General features: G+C 37.3%; 1 protein-coding gene across 8 annotated transcripts in view; it reads right to left on the minus strand.

The window, feature by feature from the left end:
• SMARCA2 (SWI/SNF related, matrix associated, actin dependent regulator of chromatin, subfamily a, member 2) overlaps window positions 1-24,786 on the minus strand; it is a 117,946-nt gene that overhangs the window by 80,492 nt on the left and 12,668 nt on the right. For 5 of the 8 annotated variants that reach the window (XM_058043490.1, XM_058043489.1, XM_058043493.1 and 2 more), the window contains exons 2-6: window positions 24,094-24,354; window positions 16,102-16,225; window positions 6,319-6,648; window positions 5,375-5,476; window positions 3,675-3,924 (exon numbers count right to left, since the gene is read on the minus strand). In XM_058043490.1, the coding sequence (XP_057899473.1) occupies window positions 3,675-3,924; window positions 5,375-5,476; window positions 6,319-6,648; window positions 16,102-16,225; window positions 24,094-24,318 (1,031 nt within the window). In that variant the 5' untranslated portion in view covers window positions 24,319-24,354. The remainder of the gene's footprint in view (window positions 1-3,674; window positions 3,925-5,374; window positions 5,477-6,318; window positions 6,649-16,101; window positions 16,226-24,093; window positions 24,355-24,786) is intronic. The other 3 variants (XM_058043495.1, XM_058043496.1, XM_058043494.1) reach the window with 1 other exon arrangement.

Consider the following 24,786-nt stretch of genomic DNA (forward strand, 5'->3'; position numbering starts at 1 on the left):
CATGCCTCATGGTTTCAGATAACTAACTGTAAGAGTCACTTCCAAACAAACATGAAGTGAAACGCTGACCTCTTAGTTCTGTCAGAATTGGTTTTTTCCTTTCAATTCAGGTATAAACATACCAAAATGCCTGCTGTTGTAAAAGTTTACACAATAGAAGTCCAAGCAATTGCCAAAGGGGGGTTGGCCTCTGAATTCCTATCATCAAAATTTGTAACTAAAATCCAAATATACATTTTATTGAGATATGTCTAAACATAATCAAAGCTCACAGAGTGTGCTTATTATGTACCAACATCATATTATGCAGTCCCCTCCCATGTAATATCCATTTCACTGCTAACAATTTTTGTTTTCAACTTGAGCTGATAAAAAAAGCAGATCAGAAATGAACGCACATGAAATTTTATCCTTAAATTATACAGCATATTAGTATATCCAGGATAACTTTTCCTTCAACTATTTTCCTTCATATGTTGAAATGCACTGAGCTACAAACAATGACAATTCAAGGCTTTGGTGGGTGACTGCCCTTCCTTTAACAACCCTGTCAGAGGTAAGGAATACAAACAAAAGCATCAATATTTCTAAGTCAGTAGAGATATTACCTCAGAAAACTCTTATTGTAACTCAGATCAGTTCTCTATTTTTAAAAAAGTCCAGAAAAATAGAAGTTGAAATAGTAAAAGAAAATCCATAGTACCTGTATGGAAGAATAAAGAAAATGACAACCAGATGGGTTATGTATGAAGCAAAAAAAAAAAAAACAAACCACTTTGAAGTTTAATTTCATACTTTCCCAGAAGTACTATTTATACATATTGTCTATGGTACTAACAGAGTAATTATAATAATGCTTTCTTCAGTAGTAAGCAGGAGTTTTTAAAGAATTCCAAGTCAAGTTAATGGAAGAACTATCGCTCATCACTGCCGCCTTCAAGTCTTTAAAGGATGTGACCACGGTTTGTTGTACTGCTGTTATTTTCATGGAATAATGCTAACAGCTGTCAGGTAAAGAGAATCCAAAGAAAAAAGTTTCCTAGATCTTTTTACAATCACTTGAAGTATCTAATCTCACCGTTTAAAGGAGATGTAATAAATTAATCTTTGCAGTTCAGCAATCTACTTCCATGCACAAAGTGGCCACTGAATGTATGCAGAGATTTCTTAGCAAAGTAAGTGATGCATACCCATTCCTCATTAACTCAGGTTAGCAGCAGAGGTTATGGTTGTACAGTCAAACCTATCTGGCATGGATGCCAGGCAGTAAAGAAGATGCCTAAGAAAATACTTTGCAGCTAACGGAAAGAAACGATGTACAATCTGCAGGACATTTCCAAGTGTCCAAGTGTATTATTTTTTTAATGTGCAATGAGAATGAGCGTGGAAAGAGCCTTTCAACATAATAAACCAACTTTAAATTACAGGCATTATTACCTTTCAGACAGCTATTCAGTGAGAATAAAAAGCAGCACTTTATTTTGAAGAAAGCATTAAGGAGAGTTTTATAAAAACGTATATTGGATTTGCATGGCTAGGTATTGCTAGCAGGAGGGCTACAGCACTGGCTTCTATGAGAAGCTGTCAGAAGTTTTCCTATGTCCAGCAGAGCCAACACCAGCCAGATCCAGGACAGACCCCTCCACTGGTCAAGGCTGAGCCAATCAAAATGGTGGCAATGCTTCTGCCAAAGCAGACTTAAGAAGGGGGCGGGGCGGGGGAAGTTACTAGGCAGATTAATTGTGGCTAAAGCACAGCTGTATGAGAACCTGTGAGAGGAACAGCTCTGCAGACACAAAGATCAGTGGAGAAGGAGGGGCCACAGGCAGCAGAGCTGAGATTCCCCCACAGCTTATGGTGCAGGTAATGGTGAGGCAGCTGTGCCCCTGCAGCCCATGGGCGACCACAGGGATGCAGAGATTCACCTGGAATTCAAATGATTTTCAAGATATAATGCTCCTTTATTAAAAGAGTTCAGTGTGAGATCTCAAGAGCCAACTGTTTCATAAAGCTTGCACTAACCTCAGTGTTTTCAGGATAAGGATGTTTATTTTGGCTTTTTTCTGCTCCCTTTTTATTAAGAAATTGTGATGACACATTTCTGCCTATATTAAAGCTAAATCCAGCACCATTCAAACCACAGAAGCTGTGAAACTGTCTTTTTCAAAACTTTTGCCTGATGTTACTTACACAGTTTTAAGTAATGAAAAGATTTCCACGAGGTCTACATATTCTGGAACTTGAAGCAAAATTAAACACCAGTAATGTTCAACATTAAAAAGGTTGGGATCTTATTTCTCTGTTCTAGGATAAAAATCCCATAAAATATAAAATCCTTCTGCTGGAGAATCCCTGTCAAACTTTCATCTCACTACGCCAAGAACACCAGTGTATTTAGAACCTAACATGCTGGATCTGTAAGTGGTTCTTTACAACTAAAAGTATCAGCTTTATTTTTTGTTACTCATTACTTTCCTCTGTTTATGAACACTAACATATAACAGCTTGGCACAAACAGTGAAGTAGAGCAGGGCTGAAAACAGGAAGAGCAACAATTTGAGGTTAATTGATGCAGAAAACATTGCATCATACTGGCCGTATGATTCTTGGTTGAAGTTAGTGCTACAATTCTTCTGACAGAGTAACTGAAACCATAAAATGGTGTGTTCGACAAGCTTCTGAAAAAGATGCTGGAAAATACTGATTGCTCATGCTGAAAGAGATACAGCCATTTAGTCCTAGGGTGTATACATAAGACTGGCAGTATCATGACAAGAATGCAGAATTAGTTAAGCAATACCTGACACAAAAAGTAACAGCTTTTCTGTAATCAAGGCCTGAATTCTGGGCATGGCTTCACACCCAAAATCACTTCATGGTGCTTTACCTTTATAAAGCAAAAGTTGTTAAACCAGTCTTCTGTGAGATCACCATCCCTTTTGGCTACCTTCCTCTACAAACTCAAAGTAACAATGCAAATGCATCATGAAACTAAAACAGGTAATACTCTGAGTGCAATTATTTTCCTCTGACTGATAATGATCAGGAACGTATTTTAGGTGCAAGTCAAAATCCTTCTGCCTGGCAGACTCTCAAGGTCAGTTATTAAATAGCCTTGATGTTGTGAAGAGGGAAGAAGTCTCTTTCTAACTGCAAAAGTGATGTCCTACCCTATACTTTTTAACAAATATAATTCATCATCTAAACAGAACATTCGGGAGGCAATTTTTGAAACAGGTATACATTTTCCTAATTGGCATACTTTTTTCCTAATCTTGCCTGTGACTTTCTTTTCTCTTCACTCTTTGGCTGTCCAGACAAATCCATCATATTCATAAAATGTGCTTTTGCTGTGGTTACTAACTCTTCAGCCTTTTGGCTGTCTCTGTTCTCTTCTAACTTTGCTTTTTTTATAATAATGAAAACCTTGAACACAAAATTGGTTTCACTTTAAACTTAAATGGTTTCCTGTGATACTGCCACTATGCTTCACTAGTTCATCATTGGGGTAGAATTAAATAATTCTTGGGTTTGATATTTGTGTACTTCTTGGTAATACAGCCTTTCCCTGGAAACTTTGTTTACACTGTTACCACTACAGTAGCTGATTGCAAGGAGTTCCAGTTAAGGATGTGAAAAACAAGAATAATTTTAATCTTGTTATTCACTCTTACCTATATTCACGTTCTTGGAGTATTTCAACAGGATCCAATCCTTGTGGCTTCTGGATAGGGCTGATGCGGTTCTGCTTCTGCTGCAGCTGGACAATGGGTGAAGATTGTCCCGGCGGGGGCTGTGGTACAGAGGGCCCAGGCATGGTGGCAGCAGGCTGGGCGGCAGCAGGAGCAGGAGAAGGCCTCCCACTAGGAGCTGGTGCTGGAAGCTTTTGTTGTGCATTTGAGACGCTCATATCTGGGGCTTGGCCTGAAACATGAACAGTACTGATTCATAACACGAAATATGGCAAGCAGGAAGAAAATCAAGATGGCTTTCTGAATACAAGATATGAAGGTAAGGTAAACATTCAAAATCACCAGAAAAGGCACACTGAGATTACATTCTGTTTTTGAAACAGGCATACTAAAATGCAAGTATACCATACATTGCAAGAAATGGCCAAAAGAAAAACAAAACACATGAAATTTTATAATAAATGCCATTTCTTTTGCCATTTCTGTGGACTTTTAATTCTAGTGTCACCAGAAATGAAACAGCTGTAGAACTGACTTCCTCCAAATGCAAGACCTCATTCTGCCTCTTATTCACTATCCTTACCGTTAAAAGAAAGCATCTAACCACAACCTAGCAACAAGCAGAACTAGGTCTGATTTCAGACCTCTACCAGAACTTGATAACCATATGAAAATTTTTCAACTGTATTCAGAAATACCTGCCAGATATAAATAGCTTTTGTTTCACTATGATCTCCTATAATTTTTATTTATTTAAAATATCAGAAACTCAATTATTCTAATCACTTTGAAAAGCAACACCTCCGTTAACATGAAAATGGTACCTGTCATTTATAGTCCCTAAAGGTCACGGACTTTAGAATTTCATTATGACAAGTTACCCATGCCTTCAGATGTTCACAAATTCACTGTTAACAGACATTGCTAAAATAAAGATGCTGCTTTAATTATCTCAAGAGTCACAGTCACTTAAGCTAGGGAAAACAACTGTAAAGTACACCTGCAATCTTGCAATCAACCTTGATTCAAACCAATCCTGAAATATAGAGAGATCACCATTTGTCATTCACACATCTGCATCAAACTCCAGAAAAGGAACTTGAGCACAAGCTGTAGATTCTGTATGCAGCTACACTGCATTTCAGCTTATAAGAAGGAAGAAAAGGCAAGCCCATCAAAAGCCTCTGTGCAACCTCAGTTCTCAGGGAATCGAGGAAGCTGAATGACTGCAATGAATGACAAATATATTTGAAGACATGGGGGAAAAAGTTGCAGCATTCATTTCATCTCAAAGATTGCACTGATCCTTCAAAGCAATTTGATTCCAAAAGAACAAAATATACAGAAGGCAACAGCATAATTCTACCATGATTTGAGAACTTCTTTTACGGTAGCAAAGGTGAAAGACAAGCTTGCTACAATTAAGTATACTCAGAACATAAGTTATTAATTTTTATGCATGTTCCTCAGAAAACATACAGATTTCATTCTGATTGTAAAAAGGTGCTTCATGTTCAGTCTGTCTAAAAATTGCAGTAATTTCATGTGGGTCTCTTCCATATGAATAAAAGGTTAGACTCTCCTTGATTAAAATCTTAGACACAGTAGAAGTTACAATATTTTTCTTGCAAAACTTTTTACCTTTCCTTTTTACTTTTCCCCACATCCTTTTCCCACTATACCTTCAGTCCACGTTTTAGGGGTAATGGCAGTTGTATGTCCAGGCATCCCTGGTGCAGCCCCTGGTCCAGCAGCACCGCCACTCATTGCATGTAATCCAATACCTGCAATTTGACAGAGGAATAAAATTTGCTGAAACACAAACTATTTCCAAGATTCAAAAATCATTGTTTTCTAGCATGCTAGTCCATTCAGGCAAGTAGTGCTTTTCTTCTTTACGTAAGGATTTAAGTAGTTTTTATCGTTAATACATATAAAAGTAATACACATACCTAAAATCACGTTTCATGAAAAAACCCAACTTAATTGGTAGCAAAGCCATATCCACCAAAATGAAGTGAACAGTGACATTATTAAAACTTAAGAAACAATATCATCTTAACCCTTGATTCTAACACAAACTCAGTAATGGAAGTGTTCAGAAACTAACAGGTTCAGGGTGTTTAATGTAAGAGTTTTCTTAGGACCAAAATGCGCTTGCTTACCTTACTGCAACATCTATCACCATTGTGAGAAAAGAGTAAGCACACTTCCTTTTTCTTATGTTTTGCACTTAACAGCACACTGTATGTGGTTTATTTTCAACAACCTAAATAATCAGTCAACTTGATCCAGATTATTTATCTACTTTCCTGCACAGCAACAGGAGACTGAAAATTCACCGTAAGAAAAACAAGGGGAATTGCTATCAGTAAAGTACAATTAACATTCAAAAACTGTCAAGCATACCAGGACAGACACAGTACAGCACAGTGAAATAACTTCTATTTCAGTTAATAGTATTCTATTTTGACAATATCCTATTAATAACAGATGTGTTTCATGCACTTGCTAAGGCTTAATACAGGTCCAAATTACAGCCCTGCACAGCACCCATTTCTTAATCTATCACAGGCAGAACTTCAAGAATTACCTGAGCAATGACTTTTACCAAAGACTCACTTACCAGCCTGCCTGTTGAAGGCACTGGGAGGCTGCTGCTGCTGAATGCCAGGCAGGGTTCTCTTGCCCTGGACAGCAAGCTGGAGGTTTTCTGGCAAGGGCTGACCCCTAGCCAGCATTTTGTATGCTAGAATCTGAGCCCGCAGCTGATGCAGCTGTGCAGGGCTGAAAGGGGAAGGCCCTCTGTTAGGCTGATTCATAACTTGTGGGTCTCCTGCTATAATGGGTCCTGGCTGACTGGGGGTCATCTGAGGTGGTGTTGGACCTCCTCCAGACATTGGACTGGACACATGTTCTGGTGCTCCGAGTGGAGATGGATGTGGAGACATATAACCTAGAACAGGCAGAAGAATCATAAAGTTACCACTCTGCTAGTTAAACCTGAATTTCATCCAATATTTTAACAGTACATAAAGTATAAAAGTATCTCTCTCAGGTCTGGATAGCTGTAGCATTTTCTGTGAAGACAAAAGTGCAATCCAAAGTTCCCTGCAATATCAAGATAGACTCAGGAGCTCTTCTTTAAGAAGAACTACAGTTATTTAGTCCAATAATTCCTAAGTATAACAATTACCTATATATTTGGAGTAAGACAAACTAAAACATGAAATATACAGAAGCCTGGGGATATAGTGTTATTTACTAGAACTATGGAAAAATGTTGCTTTGTAGAACATATGGAGTGAAGTCTGCCTAGTTTATAGCTTAATAGCCTAAGTTTATTTTGAGGCACATACATCAAGGAATATCCATTCACTTCCACAGGCCCTCTTTGCCAACACTCATCAACATATAAAAGTAGAAATAATTGGTATTCACTTCCCACACATCTACTCTTTAGTTTATACAGATTAAAGGTTTGAGCCAGACAAGGTACGTTGAATACCTTTTGCCGTCTGGATACTCAACAACTTGGAACATCAACTGCAAGCACAAAAATCACTGTCTGAAGAAGCTGCTGAAGACTATGTCAAGAGCAATCACAGTTCTGAAATGAACAGCACTTATATCTTACTATACCGCTTGAAAAGTGGTTTTAATTCTGAACATTAATTACACCTACTACATATTTTCTTGAGCTCCAAAAAGCACAACAGACACCTAGTTTTTGGGGATTTTATCCACCAAGAGTGAAAAAGAGGTAACAATATTTACTCACTTCGCTCTGGTATTGTGGAACACAAATAATCTTCTCACAAATTGGAAAAGTTAAAAAAAAATTAATAAAAATCTAAAACTCTTCTGGCTCATTTTCATATTCCATGTTTACAGCCAAAGATCATAACTCCAAAGAACATGATACAGTTCATGATTCTGTGACACCCAAACTACTCTTTTCCCAATTTTCCTGACACTTTAAAGTGAAACAACTTCCATTTCATCTATATGTAGTACAGATCACAAAAGAAATTTTGCTCGCTCTTTAGCTTCACTTTTCCTACTGACCCTTCAGGAAAGGCCACATAGGCAAAACCGCAAACTAATCTCCACTGTTCATTCTCAGCTCTGGGATGACAGGAGCTGTAAGTCACTAGAACTTTAACCAGTGAAGAGATCAGAGTGCCTAAGAACTGAAACTTGTGCTCAACTTAAATAAAGGTTGTAAATGTATGAGACAGAAGAAAAAGAAGAAAGGATTTCAGTTTTCCTAAAAAAACCCCAAACAAAATGGGATAGAATAACAGTGGGAAAAAGGGGATTTGTGATAGGAAAAGATCAGATAAGACAGAAACATTCAAACTAAAGATGATGACCATGGGAAAAAGATGATGATTTTGGAAAGAATAAGAGAAGTTATATAGTTCAAGAGAAAAATGAGGGCAGAAGTTCAAAGAAAAGGAAGAGACATTAAAAAGTTAGAACTACTGGAGCTATATACTAGTTCAATATAAAAATTGTCTATACATACCCTTGTTGGTGATAAAAAGCATGATAAATAACTCAAGTTTATTCCACTTATCCATAACTTACTTTTATCTCGTTATTATTTTAAGAGAAGAGGGTAAGCTACAAATCCCTCTTGCTGAGCACACTGCTTAAAAAAAATACCCATCATACCACAACAAAACAAAAAAATATGCAACTGCATTACTGGTTTATACTACAAAGTGAGGTTTATTGCAATGTTTATCCATTATTATATTTCTAAATCTCAGGTTTTACTTTAAATGGCACCTAACTGGAATGACATTGTTTTCAGAACTGCTTTTGAAAAAACGGTTTTTGTCCCTCCTCAAGTTATACTGCCCAAGTTTTAAATTCCTTAATGACTGATATGTTTCAGACTCAAAATCTTGAAATGCATCTGGACTACAAAGTTTAGAACAGTGGTTTAAGATGTTGAATATTTGTTTTCAGTCCTGACAGTTCAAGCTGCAACGTCTGTGACTAAGCTTTGCAAAGAGGAATTTTCAAAAGCAGACATTTTTTGATCTTTCCAATTATGAATTTATTACTTGTACCTTCTCTCTTACTCCAAGTTCTCTGCATTAGCATTTTTGATAATGGAAAACTGTGCTTGGCAAGAAGAAGAATAAAAACATTCCATGAAGTCAGGAAAGAACAAAATCCTTCTTGTAAACTTCTTGTAAAGATGCTAAAATGTGGCATTTACACAATGCAAATTTTTTGATGCTATATGAAAATTTTTCTTTAATGTGTGAAAATTTTCATATTATGATAATGAAAAAAGATACAGTCACAAGCCTGTCCCAATAAAGTATTTATACTTGCTTTTTTCCTATCCTATTACACATAGACTCTAACACAGATAAGCATGCACATGAGAACATCCCCTAAAACTGTCCCACCATAAAAGGACAACAGTAACCTACACTTCTGAACAACACAGAGAATACCAGGAAAGGGAGGCCAAACAACCCTGTCTGTAATTTTAAACTGTGGTAATTTCTAAGCTTTATCAGGTTTCCCCAGATTTTGTCTAACTGAGCTCTGAAAACCTCAAATGACGGTAACTCCTATTAACTGTAATGCTGGATTTCCTTTCACTTAAGTCCCATCAGAATTTCACTTACACAACTTGTAAACATTACTTCTCTGCTTTTACTGTGCATCTTTGAGGAGAGTCCTGTCTTTCACATAACCCTTCAATGGTTCATAGAAGAGGCTTCATCAGAAGCCCTTCTCAAGTTTTCCTAACTGAACACATTATCAGAAACATATTTAATCCCACTTTGGCATTAACTTGTTCAGCAAAAATACAACACAGCACATCATAAACAATGTATATTCTTTACAGTATGAACATTGGAAGAAATCCTAGTTCTAATGCTTCTCCAAGTACTGTTGGAGGGCAGTGTGTACACAATGTTTCTGCTTTAATTGTTTTTTGTTTCACTTCAGATAACAGAAACAATAACATCTTTCTTTTCTGTTTTAAAGCTGGAAAATCAGAGTGCTAAAAATTTAGACCCTTTTTTCAACACTTTTAATGCTATAATGAAATGGAAAGAACACCTACAAATTAATTCAAAAACCTAGTAAAGATACAGAAAAAACTCAAAGTTTTAGTAGTCCAAACACTGGAATGTTCAACAGAGGTTTTGAACTGCCGCTAAAATTTACTAAGTCTTAAACAATGAAAGTGTCTGAGGAACATATAGGTCACATCTTTATACTAAAACCAACAGAAAAGGTGTATTTGCACTCAAGAATATGACTGTAAGAAGATTTTTGGATTTGGAAGGTATAGACAGGATTGAAGAAATATAGGTGCGTAACTCACTGAACTATCACTTCAATCATCAATTGAAGTTAGCTTAAAAAACAAAGAAAAAGAATCAAATACACCACACAGGACAAAAGCACAGTGTTTTGAAACACAGTGAAAAGTATGCCCACGTCAGATTGAGGCTACAAACTTTCCTAAGGCAAGCAAACATAAAATTTCCCTCTCAGTAGTGTGGCCAGGGTTAACACCAGTTACTGTGAAATAGAACAAAGAAGAAAGAGAGGTCATGTGTGCAAGTAATTTACAACTAGGACTGCAGAAATAAAACTGTTGAAAGGTCTTACACTGGCAAGCAGAAGAATTAGGTGGCAGGTCTTTCCTCATCTTTAAAATTCTGAATGAATTCAGAAAAGGAAATGCAACTAGTTTAAGAACAGTAGGGACAATGAACATTACCTCTGAAGCAGCAGTATATTTGTGAATTCTAAAAGTTAAAAAATGGCATGTCTTTTTAAGTCCGAAAAATACTGCATGACTAATAAAAAGTAATATAGATCAAGTCCCAGAATGCTAAATTCCTTCAGCCCTTATGTTTCCACTTACAAACAGCAAGAAAAGACAGCAGAACAATTCAAATTTGCCTGTATTTCACTGCTGTATCACAGTAACTTCATTTAATTTTTACAAATCACAGAAAACCACATAAATTGTTTATTCCAGTTCATTTACATATTTTCATGAAGTTTTTATAATACAAGTATTTTATTTTATATAAATAATTGGCTTGTCTTTCAAACTTCTATCCAATCCCCTTCCAAAGTCAATTCTAACCATGATTTTAATCTGCTGGATAGCATTTTTTTCCAATAAATGTCATACTCCTCATATAAATACTGCAGAATTCACCACAGTTCACTCACAGTGCCGGAAGACAGTTTCTAACCAAATTCAAAATTGGAAACATGTAGTAAGCTTACTATTTAAACAGCTAAATATGAAATTGGAGCAATGCATTTTCCACTCATTTACCCTGTTAGCATCAAAACAAAGGCATTAGCACTAAACAGGAGCATCACTGTACATAAGTTCAAGAAAAGAGAATCTGTCACCAAAACTAGCCAGGAATGTTACCCTTTCTCCAATTTGGTAGTAAGACTGGAAGGAGCAATTGCTGAGGAGAAATATACCAACTCATAGTATTTTCTCCCATATATTCAGACTTCTGAAAATCCTCCTATTGCAGTAGACAATAAAAATGTGATGATCTGTCTGAGCTAGTAAAACATTCTTTCTGCATGACTCACATCTCACTGAGCACCAATAAAAAAATAAACAGAGAAACTAAATAATAAAGTTGCATACCTTAACTTAGTAACTACTGTTGGTTAAAAAAAATGCAAAAATCTCATAACAGTAATTACCATACAACCAGTGAACAGGCACTTAGGTAAAATGACACAGTTCTTGCAGATTTAGCTTTCAAATGTTTCTGATTTGCTCATAATTCATTTCCCCTCAGAAAAGGATAGTTAATTATTTCCTAACATAAGAATCATTACTTCCAAAATTCTGTATCAACTTTCTCTTCTTCATTCACAACTGTATGCTTGATTTACATAACCATATCTACAACTGCATGTGCAGTTGTCAACTTACTTCTAATTTATCATGCACATTTGTAAGCATATATTTTATTAAAAAATCTTGCTTTTGCACTTAAATACAAATACTTTTCCCTCTTTTACAAAATTACTAAAAAGAACTAAAAAGACTGCTATTGGAACATCTGGCATTTAAATGAAAACTCATTTTGTGACCACTTCCCATTGTAAACTGCATACAGAAGGACAACAGCCTATGGATTCATCACAAGTACTCCACCCAGATTTCTAAGTACTGAAGCATTTTATGGAGACTATCCACCTTGCCATTGTCAAAAAATTTAAGGACATTGTTTCCCAATCTAGCTTACCAGTCCTTCTCAGAATCTTGGAGCCCATGAACAGGCAAATTTCTGTCAATGAGGGACCACTACAGCTACAATAGCCTACCTAGCTTTTCCAAAACAGACCAGCGACTCTTGACCTCTAAACAAACTTCTCCCTTTGGTCTATCGGACAGATGACAAAGACATCCAGTGCTGATTTAGCTTTTGTATGATACAAAACCTTCCACAAATACTTGGGCAATTCTTGTTCCAAAGGTTAAATATCTTCATTAAGTAAAATACAGCTATTTGAACACATTTTGAATTCAAATAGTTTGCAGGCAATTTTGCAGATAGCAAAATACACTGGTTTTTCTTTTTTTTTCCTTTGAAGGCTTCATCAATTACAAACCCTTTTACTGTCTGGGAATGTGCAGACTAATCAAGTATTCTTTTAACTCTCTCATCAGACAAATTAAAAAATGGAGCTTAACATTCTCTAGGATAAAACAAACACACTCCTCTCAGCAGTATAGACTGCTTTTTATAACACAGTTTATACTACTACACAGCAAACTACTTCGCTCCTCGACATGCATGGCTCTTGGCTGTACTAAAACCTGTGCTAGAAAAATAAGTACATTCTTCTCAGATTCCGATGAGCCTTTGTAACCAACTTGTTTATTATTCACTGCTAAACCTCTGTGTTATATAAAATTTTTATTTGTACTGACTTCAAACTTTTTTCCAGATCATAAATACCTTGAACAGCACTCAACCAAAACAGACTTCCAAAAGACTAGAAAAATCTACAATTGGATGATCATCTTCTAGTTATAGTTAAGTTTATAATCTGTCATTTAATTATCATAATGTATTTAATGCAGATGATACTGATTTTACTTAGTGATATCTTTGTCTTAAATCACAGTATCATACAGTAACAAGCCAAGGAATTTTTACGACTCTACCAGGCAGACAAGGTTGTGTCAATCATCACGCTACTGGCTTTAACAATGCACAGAGAAGCCCCATACGTGGGCTAAGATCATTTTTCCTGACAACTGTACAAATACTGTATCAGACCAGTTGACATTTTAATGAAGGAATTTAGCTTATGGCTTCCAGAAAAATGACAGGCTAGTTTGACTAGTATATAAAAATAATATAGTAGTATCATATTTACGTAATATATAATAGTAAATTTGTCGGGCTAAAAGCTGACTTTATGCAATTCAGATGGACTTGGACAAGCTCAAGAAGTGTGACAACCTGAACTTCATGAGGTTTAACAAGTCCAAGTGCAAGGTTCTGCACAAAGGTCAAGACAAACCCTAGTATCAATACATACTGGGGAATGAAGGGGTTGAGAGCAGCCCTGCTGAGTAGGCTTGGGGATACAGGAGGACAAGTAGCTTGACATGAGCTGTCGTTGTGTGGTCACAGCCCAGAGAGCCACACGTGTCCTGGGCTGCATCCAGAGCAGGGTGGGCAGCAGGGCAGGGAGGGGATTCTGCCCCTCTGCCCTGCTCTGCTGAGACCCCACCTGCAGGGCTACATCAGCTCTGGAGTCCCCAGCATGGGAAGCACATGGAATTGTTGGACAGGATTCAGAGGAAGCCACAATGATCAGAGAGATGGACCAGCTCTCCTGTGAGGACAGGCAGAGAGAACAGAGGTTGTTCCTCCTGAGAAAGGCAGGTTCCAGGGAGACCTTGTTGTGGCCTTTCAATACTTGAATGAGGCTTAAAAGAAAGCTGCAAAGAGACTTTTTACAAGGACAGTACCACAGGACAAGGTGGAATCATTTTAGTCAATAAATTCAGACTAGATGTAAGGAGGACTTTTTTTTTTTTTTTTTTTTAATGAGGGTAGTGAAACTCTGGCCAGATTCCTCAGAACAGTTGGTAGATGCCCCACCCCATCCCTGGAAACATTAATAGTGACTTTCAATGGGGCACTGAACAACTCTGAACAATGGGGCTCTGATCTTGTTCAACATGACCCTGTTCACTGCAAAAGGGAACAGAGACAGAATGACTTTTAAAGGTCCTCATCCAACCCAAACCATACTATGTTTCTATGATTCTGTGATTTTTCCAGAAAACTGTCCTTGATGGTCTAAATTACAGCCAACATCCCAAAGACATAAAGAGAGACAATATTTATTTTACCTACAACAATATTTAATGACACACGGCCATTCTTCCTAAGCTCTCAAATTAATGGGAAAATTTAAAGCAATCCCTTTCCTGGGGTTTTGGACTTATTCAGCTACTTTCTCTCAAATGCCCCCCAAAACCATCAATTAGTGCATATTTATCTACTTCAACTTGAGGACTACAAACAATACCCATGAAAAAAACAGACCTAGAACTAATGAGGTATCATTTCTACTTGACACTTACATTGTTAAAAATTGTACACAACCGTGTACTGTAAGCTCAACTATCAGACATCCATGAAGAAGTGAACGTTATAGTAAGCCTTGGTTTCTACCACACCCAACCGAAGATTCTGTCAGGACTTCAAGAGTTACCAGGCATCCTCCCATGGATTCTCAGAGAAATCATTCTGTCCTTTTGCCATGAGTGTGGGCATGGGTAAACTGTCATTAACCGTACTGCATATTTCCAGAAAATCTGTAAAAATACAAGTGTGCTACTTGTATATCTAATGTTGTGGGAAATCAGATAAAAAAATATCTAATAGGCTGACAGGCTATCAAGGAACCTGGTTTTCTACCCTGGACCTCAACACTAATGGCAAAAACCTACAAGTCTAGTAGATGGGACTTTGCCCAGCAAGTATCAGAACAGCATCAAGTGCCATCACCACTTTTTTGTGGAAAAGACAGTTGTGTAAAAAATGGAGACACAAAGTCAATGAAAGCTAAAACAGTCCTCTATAATGTCAAAAAAAGTATCTGGAATATTAGAACATTGGGAGACTTTTTTGACCACTTCTTTTAAAAGCCTGCTCCATATCATAACTCTAGTAATCTCTGTTTACATTGTAACAGTTGCTGGCATACAAAAAAAGAGAGTAGGAATCTGTAGTATCTATCATGACAAAGTTACCATCAATACAATCAATCATCTTTTTACAATGCAAAATAACCTGGAAATTTGACCTGAGGCAGCACAGAAAAGGAGAAAACAACTTAGAAGCTACTTGTATTTGAAGCATTTGCAACCTATGCTCCTGCATTTTCAGTACATAATGTATGAACTGTCCCATCTTCATCTTTAGACCAAATGCTCTTTCATTTCATCCTAAGCAGAAGTGTCCTCTAGTGCAAAGACACGCAAAATTTGTCTCTCAGATGATCACGCTTACATTTTGGTGAAATGAACAAAAGAGGAAGTTTTACCTAATGAAGAACTTGTCTCTGCAAAGTCAGTTCTATTTTACTAAATTGATACTGAAAGGTTTAGTGGAAAAACATTATTTTCTAATTATCTGGGTCCCAGACTGGGATACAGCTGGCAAGTTACACACTAGAGTTTCAGTCACATACCACTGAAAAGCACAAAGAAGTTCAGGACCACCTCCTAACAGATCTGTACAGAGTGTGTCACACCAAGAGTCTAATATCATTAGGGATTCTTCAAAAGTTGTTGTAAAATAATTAAGCATGCAACATAGAAAGTTTTGTCTGCTGTTGAACTTATTAATACTAGCAGGTGTTTCTAGTTAAATCTCCAGAATACCAAGCTGCTTATAGAATGCATGTCCTTTTGTGTTCCAACCTACAGACACAAAGAAGGCACATAGCGATATGTTAAAAAGAGTTTCTATCTTCTGGCATAAAAAACATTGGAAAGTACATTGATCAGCACTTGATGACAGTAAATCATATTAAAATGTACTTACATTCACAGCAGCCACATAAGATAGTAAGTAAGTTGATGGGTTTTTTTCTTTAGAGATGCAAACTGAAATCTGTGATAGACTTGCCCCAGCTACAGACTTGAACCCTAGCTTTTCTCCAATACATGCCTAATGGATACTCCAGCAAGCAAAGCAATTCAGCTATTTGCCTTGCTCTGTTCAGCTTTTCCAAACAAAGCTGAAGGGAAATAACTGGCAACCTGTGATATGGAATGACAGGCTCTTTGTGGAACAAGAGGCACCAAAATCATAGAGCATGCATAGTATGGATAAACCTTGGCTATGCTGGTCCATTGGACTCTGAGGTGGACCCATTCCAGGATGAGGAGGTCGCATACTCTTCATGGAGCCACAGTGAACATCTTCAACCATTCCTTTTTCATGCAAGCCATCCATAGACTGTGAAAACAAGATAAGTATTTAGAGAGAGATAGTATATAAATCCACTCTAAAAACATGAATGACTAACTCAAAATCTAAACTAATACATGAAGAGGAAGAACTTCTTTCAGCAGTCATTCAAAACAAATAAAACCCAGGAACCTCTGCCCTGAAATCACATATTTAGGGAACCACAGAACACTATGAGACTGCTTGTCCCTTGTTTCCTTTTTGCCTTTTTTCCCTGTATAAACTTCTTGGCAATGGCAGGGAGGCAAACTGTCCAAATACAAACACATAACCTGTACTGGCCTCATATTACAAAGCAGTGTAACATACACTAACTTATGAAAGTAGAGCCTGTGGCTTAACTTGAGTTATTTTTAGCCCAAACATTGCCCTTTCAGTCACTGCTTTACTGGAATGTCTCAACATTGTTTCTCTTCAAAAACAAGGGTGACACTGCAGGAAGTAACAAAAACAAGGATAGGCAGTCAAGGAAGGGAAAACAATACTTGTGCTCCCTACAGCGCCTGTCCCCTCATACACTCCTCTAAAACTAGAGTTCCCATGGTACTTCAGACACAGAACAGTTCCAAGTGCTCTCCTCAGAGAGTGTAGAAAATATAGCCTGGAGTCTGAAAAACATGCTGAAGGCATTCTGGGCACTGAAAAAGGCTCCATAATAAAAACTGAAGAGTTCTGAAAGTGAAAACAAGGGAAAAGTAACATTGGAAGAAAGATGTCCCAAGAAACAATGAAGTTTTCCATGAAAGCAAAACTTCTATCATATTCCTAACTATGGAAAGGATTAAGCTAATTAACTTCTAACTTAGAGCTCTGTAAGGCTTTGCATTAGGAAGGAAGGGACTGGAATCACTTAGCTCCTCTCTACAGAAATACACAGCTCTGTCCCACTCTAACACACACATGCATGCACACTAAATGCTGCTCTTGCAAACACTACTGCGAATGGAGACCTCGTGGTCTGTTTTATCTAAATGTACATCTCTTTATTGAGACTTCTTTTTAAAAAGAGACTAAAGATAACTTATTCCAGTGGAAAATGCAGGAAGCTAATTAAACAAATGTGCAGGAAGCTACATCAGCTCATAGAAAAGAAGTGTCACATTTCTTATTTTTGAGTAATTTGTTGCACATGACTAAATTTCAACAAAACTAAACAAAGCTCACCCTTTCTACAAAAGAAAAAATAATTCTAAATTTCAATTTTCATAAACCCTTCACATAAAATTTTTACTTTCAATTGCAATCATCAGATTTGACTGAAAACACCTTTAAACACACAGAATTTTTTTGTTGTTGTTCAGCATTTCTTAAGGATTTCACTATCATTTTTTCTTATCAGAAGTTTGAGTTAAAAGGAGGAAAGTTATAGAAAAGGAAATATAAAATAGATTTTTCATGTTTCACTAAATCATTTAATTATCATGACAGTGTAAAATGTTTGTGAAAAGAAACTGTATCAGAAAAATACATATACTCAATAAGCTATTTTTAAATACAAGAACTTGGGCTGTGGTGTAGAAATGTACATACAGATGACTGACACATTAAAAATAGTTCCACTTTGCGAACCAAGTTAATCCCAGTGCCCTTTTCTGAGGCATGAATATCCCTCCCTCTCTCTTCATCCCTTCTTACAAAGACAGCCAGTGCAGAAGAAAACTCTTGCTTCACATTCTGTCTGCATGAGCTGACTATTACAGAAACCAAAACACCTATAAAGCTGGATGCATGGATGTATTTTGTCATGGCATGTGCTGGCTGCCATGGTATCTTTATGGCCACCAAGAGGAGGAGACTTGCTGGTAACTTGATCTGATCTCCAGAACAGAAGTCTCTAGCTGTACATTTGTGGCATATGTAACTGCAGGGGTGAGTTTCATGGCACTAAAAGGTGGCAACCATGAAACCTCTGGGAATGCAAACAGTTTGGGTGGGAGTAAGAAGGCACAGAGCATGCATTCATCACAAGTACCAGCATAAAGAGCATGGGGATGGAGTTGCCAGTTAAAAAAGAGCCACAGAGAAAAGCAAGTATGTGGCCTTTGACAGAGGAATTTTAAAAAAAAAAATCAATCAAGAACAGAGAGGTAGTAACATGACTATGGAAGAAAACTTTTATTCAAGGCATGCTTCTTTGGAGATCATTGATCAAAAGAACGGATTTTTGTAAAGAAAGTATTATTAAAAAAACACAGCCACAAAAACAAGTGTAGCAAATTGAAATGCTTCAAGTCTAATGGAGGAGAGACTACACATATAGCAAGAAAGGGGTTTGCATCTCTGTATTTACTTATGTGGTGAAAAAACTGAAAACTAAATTTATTAGAATGCATAAATCAGCTTTTTACTAGCAAAAATACAAAAGATGAAGGTGGCATCAACTTCTGTGAAGTCAAAATTAGTTTTAATGATTGCATAATTGCAAATGTATGCAGAGACTGGCACATACAAGAATGTATTTCATACAGAAGAACCTCTACTGGCTATGAAAAAACCATATACAATAGGGAACACAATTCAGCAGAGGACAGCAGTGGCCTATAAGAACTGAGGAATAGTTATTTTTGGTAACTTTTCTAAATCACTGTATAGTTTACAGAGCTAGAGGATAAATCTAAATCTATGCCACAGGTTAAAAATTACAGAAGGTATCTAAACACAATGTCATTTCTGTAAATTCTTCAGTCCTCTCTAAGTTATTAAAGCTATGTTCCACAAAAACTTTGTCGGGATAGGTAACTTATATTACCAATAAAGCACTACTATCACAATGGAGTACCCTTTTTGTTTTAGTCTTCTAATATGACAGAACAGAAGGGAAACAGGAAGTTGAGACATATTCAACTTAGAGTAGAAATTACAGTTTTGATTGGTCCCCATAAGTAGGAAATAAGTACTGAACAGGCCAAATAAACAATGCTTATAGAAAAAGAATGAGGGATGAACTTCAACTGTAGGCTACCACAAGCCTACAGATTTGGCAAACTTACATAATGTCTAATGCATAAGGAAAATTTTACCTACAGTGCCTTTACTCTGAATTTAGCAACTAAGGTCTTCTCATAGATGCATCACAGTTTGACCTATTTTCAGGTAAACTGTGACATTACGGCATCTGGTTTTTTGTTTTTTTTTTTTTATTTTTAATCCACCTTATTTAAAAAAACATCAAGTAAAAAAAACCTCCAGCCTTAAAATCAAAGACTGAGTACTGAGACTAGTCTTCTTGTAGACCATACAGCTTCTAAAACAACAGAATTACAGAAGGCCAACAGCAGCGTGTTGTCATGTAACTGCCACATAACTACACAGCATAACTGAATGCATCCCTGCATTCCCTGCAAGAGCTGCAGTCTGACCGTAGCTCTTGCAGCAGGAATTAGCAGAATTAGGCCACCAATTTTATTAATCTCTAAAAAAACTCACAAAATCACCACTTTACATTAGGTTCTCAGTTGATTTTTCAAGGCAATACTTCCGTTCTTTTCTACTAATGTACATATGAACAACAACAAAAAGCAGGGAACATGCCTAAGTTGCATGTTGTTACTTCCAGGACCATGACAGAAATACTTTGATTCCATTGTCTAATCTATTACCCAATAACATCTGAAATAGGAAACCATTTGCCGTCAGTTTTAATGGAACATCTGAGTGAACAACTAACATATTTAGTAAAAACTACTGTATTTCTGAAGACTTTTTTCTCTCCCTCAAATTTTATCTCACTCACCAAAACCAGTAATATTCCCCATGACATCATTCTAATTATTCCAGTCAGCAGTCATTTACAGTATATCCCATTACAAATTCACAAAAGAAGTGATTATGCATCAGGTTACAATTAAATGGAAGAGAAAATAAACCAAGAGCTCACAGTACTCCACCCATCCCTCAAGTGAGCACCATTCAACTTAACAAGCTACAATGTAGTCATAACATCAGAGGTTAAGCAGCTAAAATCATGTGGTCCAGCTAGCACATAAGGTAACAGAAGGCTGTATCATAGCATCATAGTACTGCTTGAGATGGAAGGAACCTCAAAGATCATCAAGTTCCAAACCCCTTACAGTGGCAGTCTCTAGACCAGGTTGCTCAGAGTCCCATCCAAACTCGAACACTTCCAGTGAAAGGACATCAACAGCTACTGTAGGCAACCTGTTATCATGCCTCACTACATTCACAAGAAAGAATTTCTTACTAGTATCTAATCTAAACTTCCTGTCTTTCAGTTGGAAACCATTCTCCCTTTCACCTGTCCTTGTAAGAAGTGTTTCTACATCTTTTTTGCAGGCTGCCTTCAGGTACTGGAAGGCTGCAATGAGGTCACTTCAAAGCCTTCTCTTCTCTAGGCTGAACAAACCCAATCCTCTCAGTGTTTCCTCACAGGAGAGGCGCTCCATCCCTCTGTCAGCTTAGTGGCCTCCTCTGGACCCACTCCAACAGGTCCACGTCATTCCTGTGCTGGGAGCCCAGAGCTGACGCAGCCCTGCTGCCCACACTGCTCTGGATGCAGCCCAGGACACGTGTGGCTTTCCGGGCTGGACATGACCATGGCTTGGTCATGTCCACCCTCTCATCTACCAGCACCTTCAAGCCCTTCTCAGCAGGGCAGCTCTCCATCTTTTCATCCTCATCCAGGGCTGGTACAAGGAGCTGCCCCAACCCCAGTGCAGCACCTTGTTAAAACACTTAAGATTCCCATGGACCCACTTCTCAAGCTTTTCCAGGTCTCTCTACATGGCGTCCCATCCTTCAGACACTGTCTGCACCACTCAGGTTGGTATCATCTGCAAACCTGCTCAGTCCCCTTGCCTATGTCATTAATGAAGACATTAAGTAACACTGGTGCCCATACAGACCCCTGAGGGACACCACTTGGCACTGGTGTCCATCAGGACTCTGAGCCATTGACCACTACCCTCTAGGTGTGACTGTCCAACCACTTTCTTATCCAACAGTCCACTCATCAAACCATCTCTCTCCAATCTAGAGAGGAATGTTGTGGGGGACTGTGTCAAAAGCTTGATCAATTCAGACTAAAACCAGGTAACCTCGCTCTTCCCCAGAGGAGCTTCTATGCGGATGCAGAAGAAAAGTAAGACTAGGGCAAGGAAGGTAGCAATGCTTTCTTTTAACATCCTTCAGCTTCCAAGTATTACTTCTGCAAGATTCTCTGAGGCTGTTACAGTTTGTCCATTTAGCAGTATCCCTGACAGACTTCTTGAGTATTCCTTCTTAAACACAGTTGTGATGCATCCATGATACAATTCAATAAAATCTGGACTTATATTTTGCTGGAAATTTGGTCGACAGTCCTTAAGAAACCAGCAAGAAATGCAGTTAATTTACTGCTTCTGTCAAAACTGCATTATGTAAATAGTAAATTTTCCCGTGGAAAGGTCTTCTGGTTTCCAAGTGAATATACAATCTTTAATTTTCATAACAACTGTTCTTAAGTAAACATGCTTTAGGAATTATGATTTATTAATAAAAATTTGTTTCAATCACTTTTAGGTATTGCTTGATCTTTTGAATTTTTTAAAGCTTTTTGCACGATATTATAATTTGTAAGCTAGTTAAACATCTAACACAGTTGTTTCACTTAAGTGTGTGAATTTTAAAAGGAAGAGTTAAATGCCAGTGCATACATAAGTATCCCACAGAGCAACTGCAAAACTGGGACACTTCTGGTGCAATCCCCCATTTTTACTGCATATCATTTTAAAAAAGTGTTATGATATATCATGGCTTCAAAGTCAGCATATTTTATTTAGCAAAAATAAAATGTTTATTTGGTCCAGCTACAGGTGGCTGACCAGTTTTTTAATTTCATGAACAGCACTCCAGAAAGACTTGCAAAATAATCTAGAGGCACCCTTCTACAGCATTTCTTATATCCTTCCAACAGTTATCCCAATACACTATTTCTGGAGTTGCACAGAAAAACAGACCTAAAACCTCATATAGACTGAAAATTAAGTAAGATTTTATTTCACTTTTTATTTTTTTCACCTGTATCAAATCAACAGACCGATTTTCTAGGTTAATCACACACATGTGAAGACATGCTGGAACCTCAGAAGTACAAATGTAAAAGACAACAGTAAGCCTGTTGATGGTAAAAAATAAAGACTTGTGAAATTACAGTCTTTATTCCATTATCAGAACCAAGGTATAGAAAAGGTAATTTACTGTAACTATACTGAATGATCATCATTGAATAGGCTAACCAGACTCTTTGTGGTACATTTTTCAAAATATTTCAATGCCATCTCAATGGGAGACTTTCTGCTCTGGCTCACAGAACCTTGTGAGATGTTCTCTGAAGTCCCTGAAAAAATGTTGTGGGATGACATTTGTTGGTTTGTTTCTAACTATACCATAGGATTGACTGCCTGACATATCAGTATAACAGGATATATCAATTAAAAACAATGTGTGAAGTATTCAGCTGTTCTATGCAAAATTCCTGGGGCCACCTTCTTCTACAGGTACAAGAAAAATTGAATGGAATGAAGTGAGAACCCTGTCTATGAAGTCTGGTGACAGAGTTCTGAAAAGCTGGGCTGTAACTGACCCCACAAACAAAAAAATGCCGACTGCAAATGTCTAATCTGGCTAGCAGCTAAATCAGACACCTCAAGATTCAAATGCAAAGGTTATAGCTACTGCACATACTGACCTCTCAGAGATTACAGCAGGTCAGTGCAAATGGAAAGCTGGATCACAGCCTTCTTCACGTCATCTAGTCTTTGTGTTATTACAATATTTTTAGTTCTTCATGTAAAATATGGTGATGTCACATCCCTACTGATTGGATATTCTTTTAATGAATGAAACTGATCCATATGTGAGAGTGTCAAAATGAAGACGTAATTTCAAGAGGAAAATTAAAACATGCTTCTCTCACTTTAAAACAGTTTTTTATTGTAATTTTTTCTCTATGTGCATATAACAATTCCCAGTGTAATCAACAATAGCTGCCAAAATGTTTTCAATATCTTGGCTCTGTAAGCTGTTACTACATATTTCTGAGTAGAACATCACTGCAATCAAAATTATTCCGGGTTCTAAATCTCTGGTACACAACCAAACAAAAATGACAATACGGAAAGAAACTGTACTCACAAAGGAATTTCCACACAGGCAAGTATTTCCTCAAAGCAAAAAACATTAATGATAGTCTAAGCACACAGTCTAAGCACACACAGCCTAATTTTAAGTATATAACAATAACCACAGAAGTACAATTATTGACATGTTCTACATGACAGGTCATCATGATACGTCGTATGTTTTATATTCCTTTGTAAGATGGAGTCCTCATAAAATAACTTGAAAGCCATGTTTTTTAACCACATTTTCAATATGGAAGAGTAAACAAATTTGTAAAAGAAATCCTTTAAGGTGGATTAAGATTGTTTTGGGGTTTTTGTTTTGTTTTTATTTTTAAGGAAAAGAACAATTATTTCATTCAAAATTAAACACCACCCCAGAAAAAACCACATGCTACATCCACATAGACAAGAAAAAAAAAAAAAGTGCTTAGAACAGTATGCCCTAAAGTTTTAACACTATCATTCATTTTTTTTCTCCCTAGTAACATCTGTCTTACTGAAAAGTACAATTCACAAATTAACATTTCCAAACGACTAACTATACCCCAAAGTAGTCTACTAAGAACAAGGAAGCTGTGTTTAATCTGATACAACAATAATCTTTAGTAAGAAAGAAAGAAGTAAGAGCACAGCTAAAGTTCTGCAGGTGATGTATAGAAGCAATTAAGCAGGTCTAAATGTGCAGTTTAAGTGGAGGAAGTAGGGAAAAAAGGTTCACTTGTAATAAACTATTACCTTATGCATTTGATGCATGCCTTCCTGTGGATAATCTGTAGGCCCCATTGTTGGCATTGGATGTGGGACACTGGGCGGACCAGGACTTGGCCCCATCATGCTGTGAACGGAGCCAGGAGACGGCCCTGGTCCTGGGCTAGGTCCCAGAATCGGTCCAGGTGAAGGTCCTGGTCCAGGGGAAGGACCAGGATGAGGCATGGCGCCAGGGTCTGTAGGCGTGGACATCTATTTTCTGTCTCCTTTTCAATTAGCAGAATAGCTCTAATAACAAAAACAAAACAAAACAAAAACAAAACCACAATTTCTATGTGACATTAGGGGTATGGCAAAAAATTTAATAAAATCAGTTGTTACACATACACACACATACACACACACATACACATGTACACAAATACACATGCAAGCTGTCACCAGAAGAAAAAGGCTTACACAGTCCTTAATGTTGCTCATTAGCTTGACCATCCTTATAAGAATCCACTAGAAAGATAAGGATCCTGATAATCTCTTCAGTTTCTGGACATTTGTATGGTACCCAACACAGCAGCTGGTGTGCTATGCGAAACATCTATCAGAAAAACAGCTGAACTGACTTGCTATCACCAGATGTGCCATGTGGGCCAAGCACAGCACAGTAGTTACTAAATGCAGGAAAGAGAGCAGGACATCTCTGTAACCTATATGTTAAAAAAT

Source organism: Melospiza georgiana, chromosome Z, assembly GCF_028018845.1.
Source record: "Melospiza georgiana isolate bMelGeo1 chromosome Z, bMelGeo1.pri, whole genome shotgun sequence".
In the NCBI taxonomy this organism is placed as follows: Eukaryota; Metazoa; Chordata; class Aves; order Passeriformes; family Passerellidae; genus Melospiza; species Melospiza georgiana.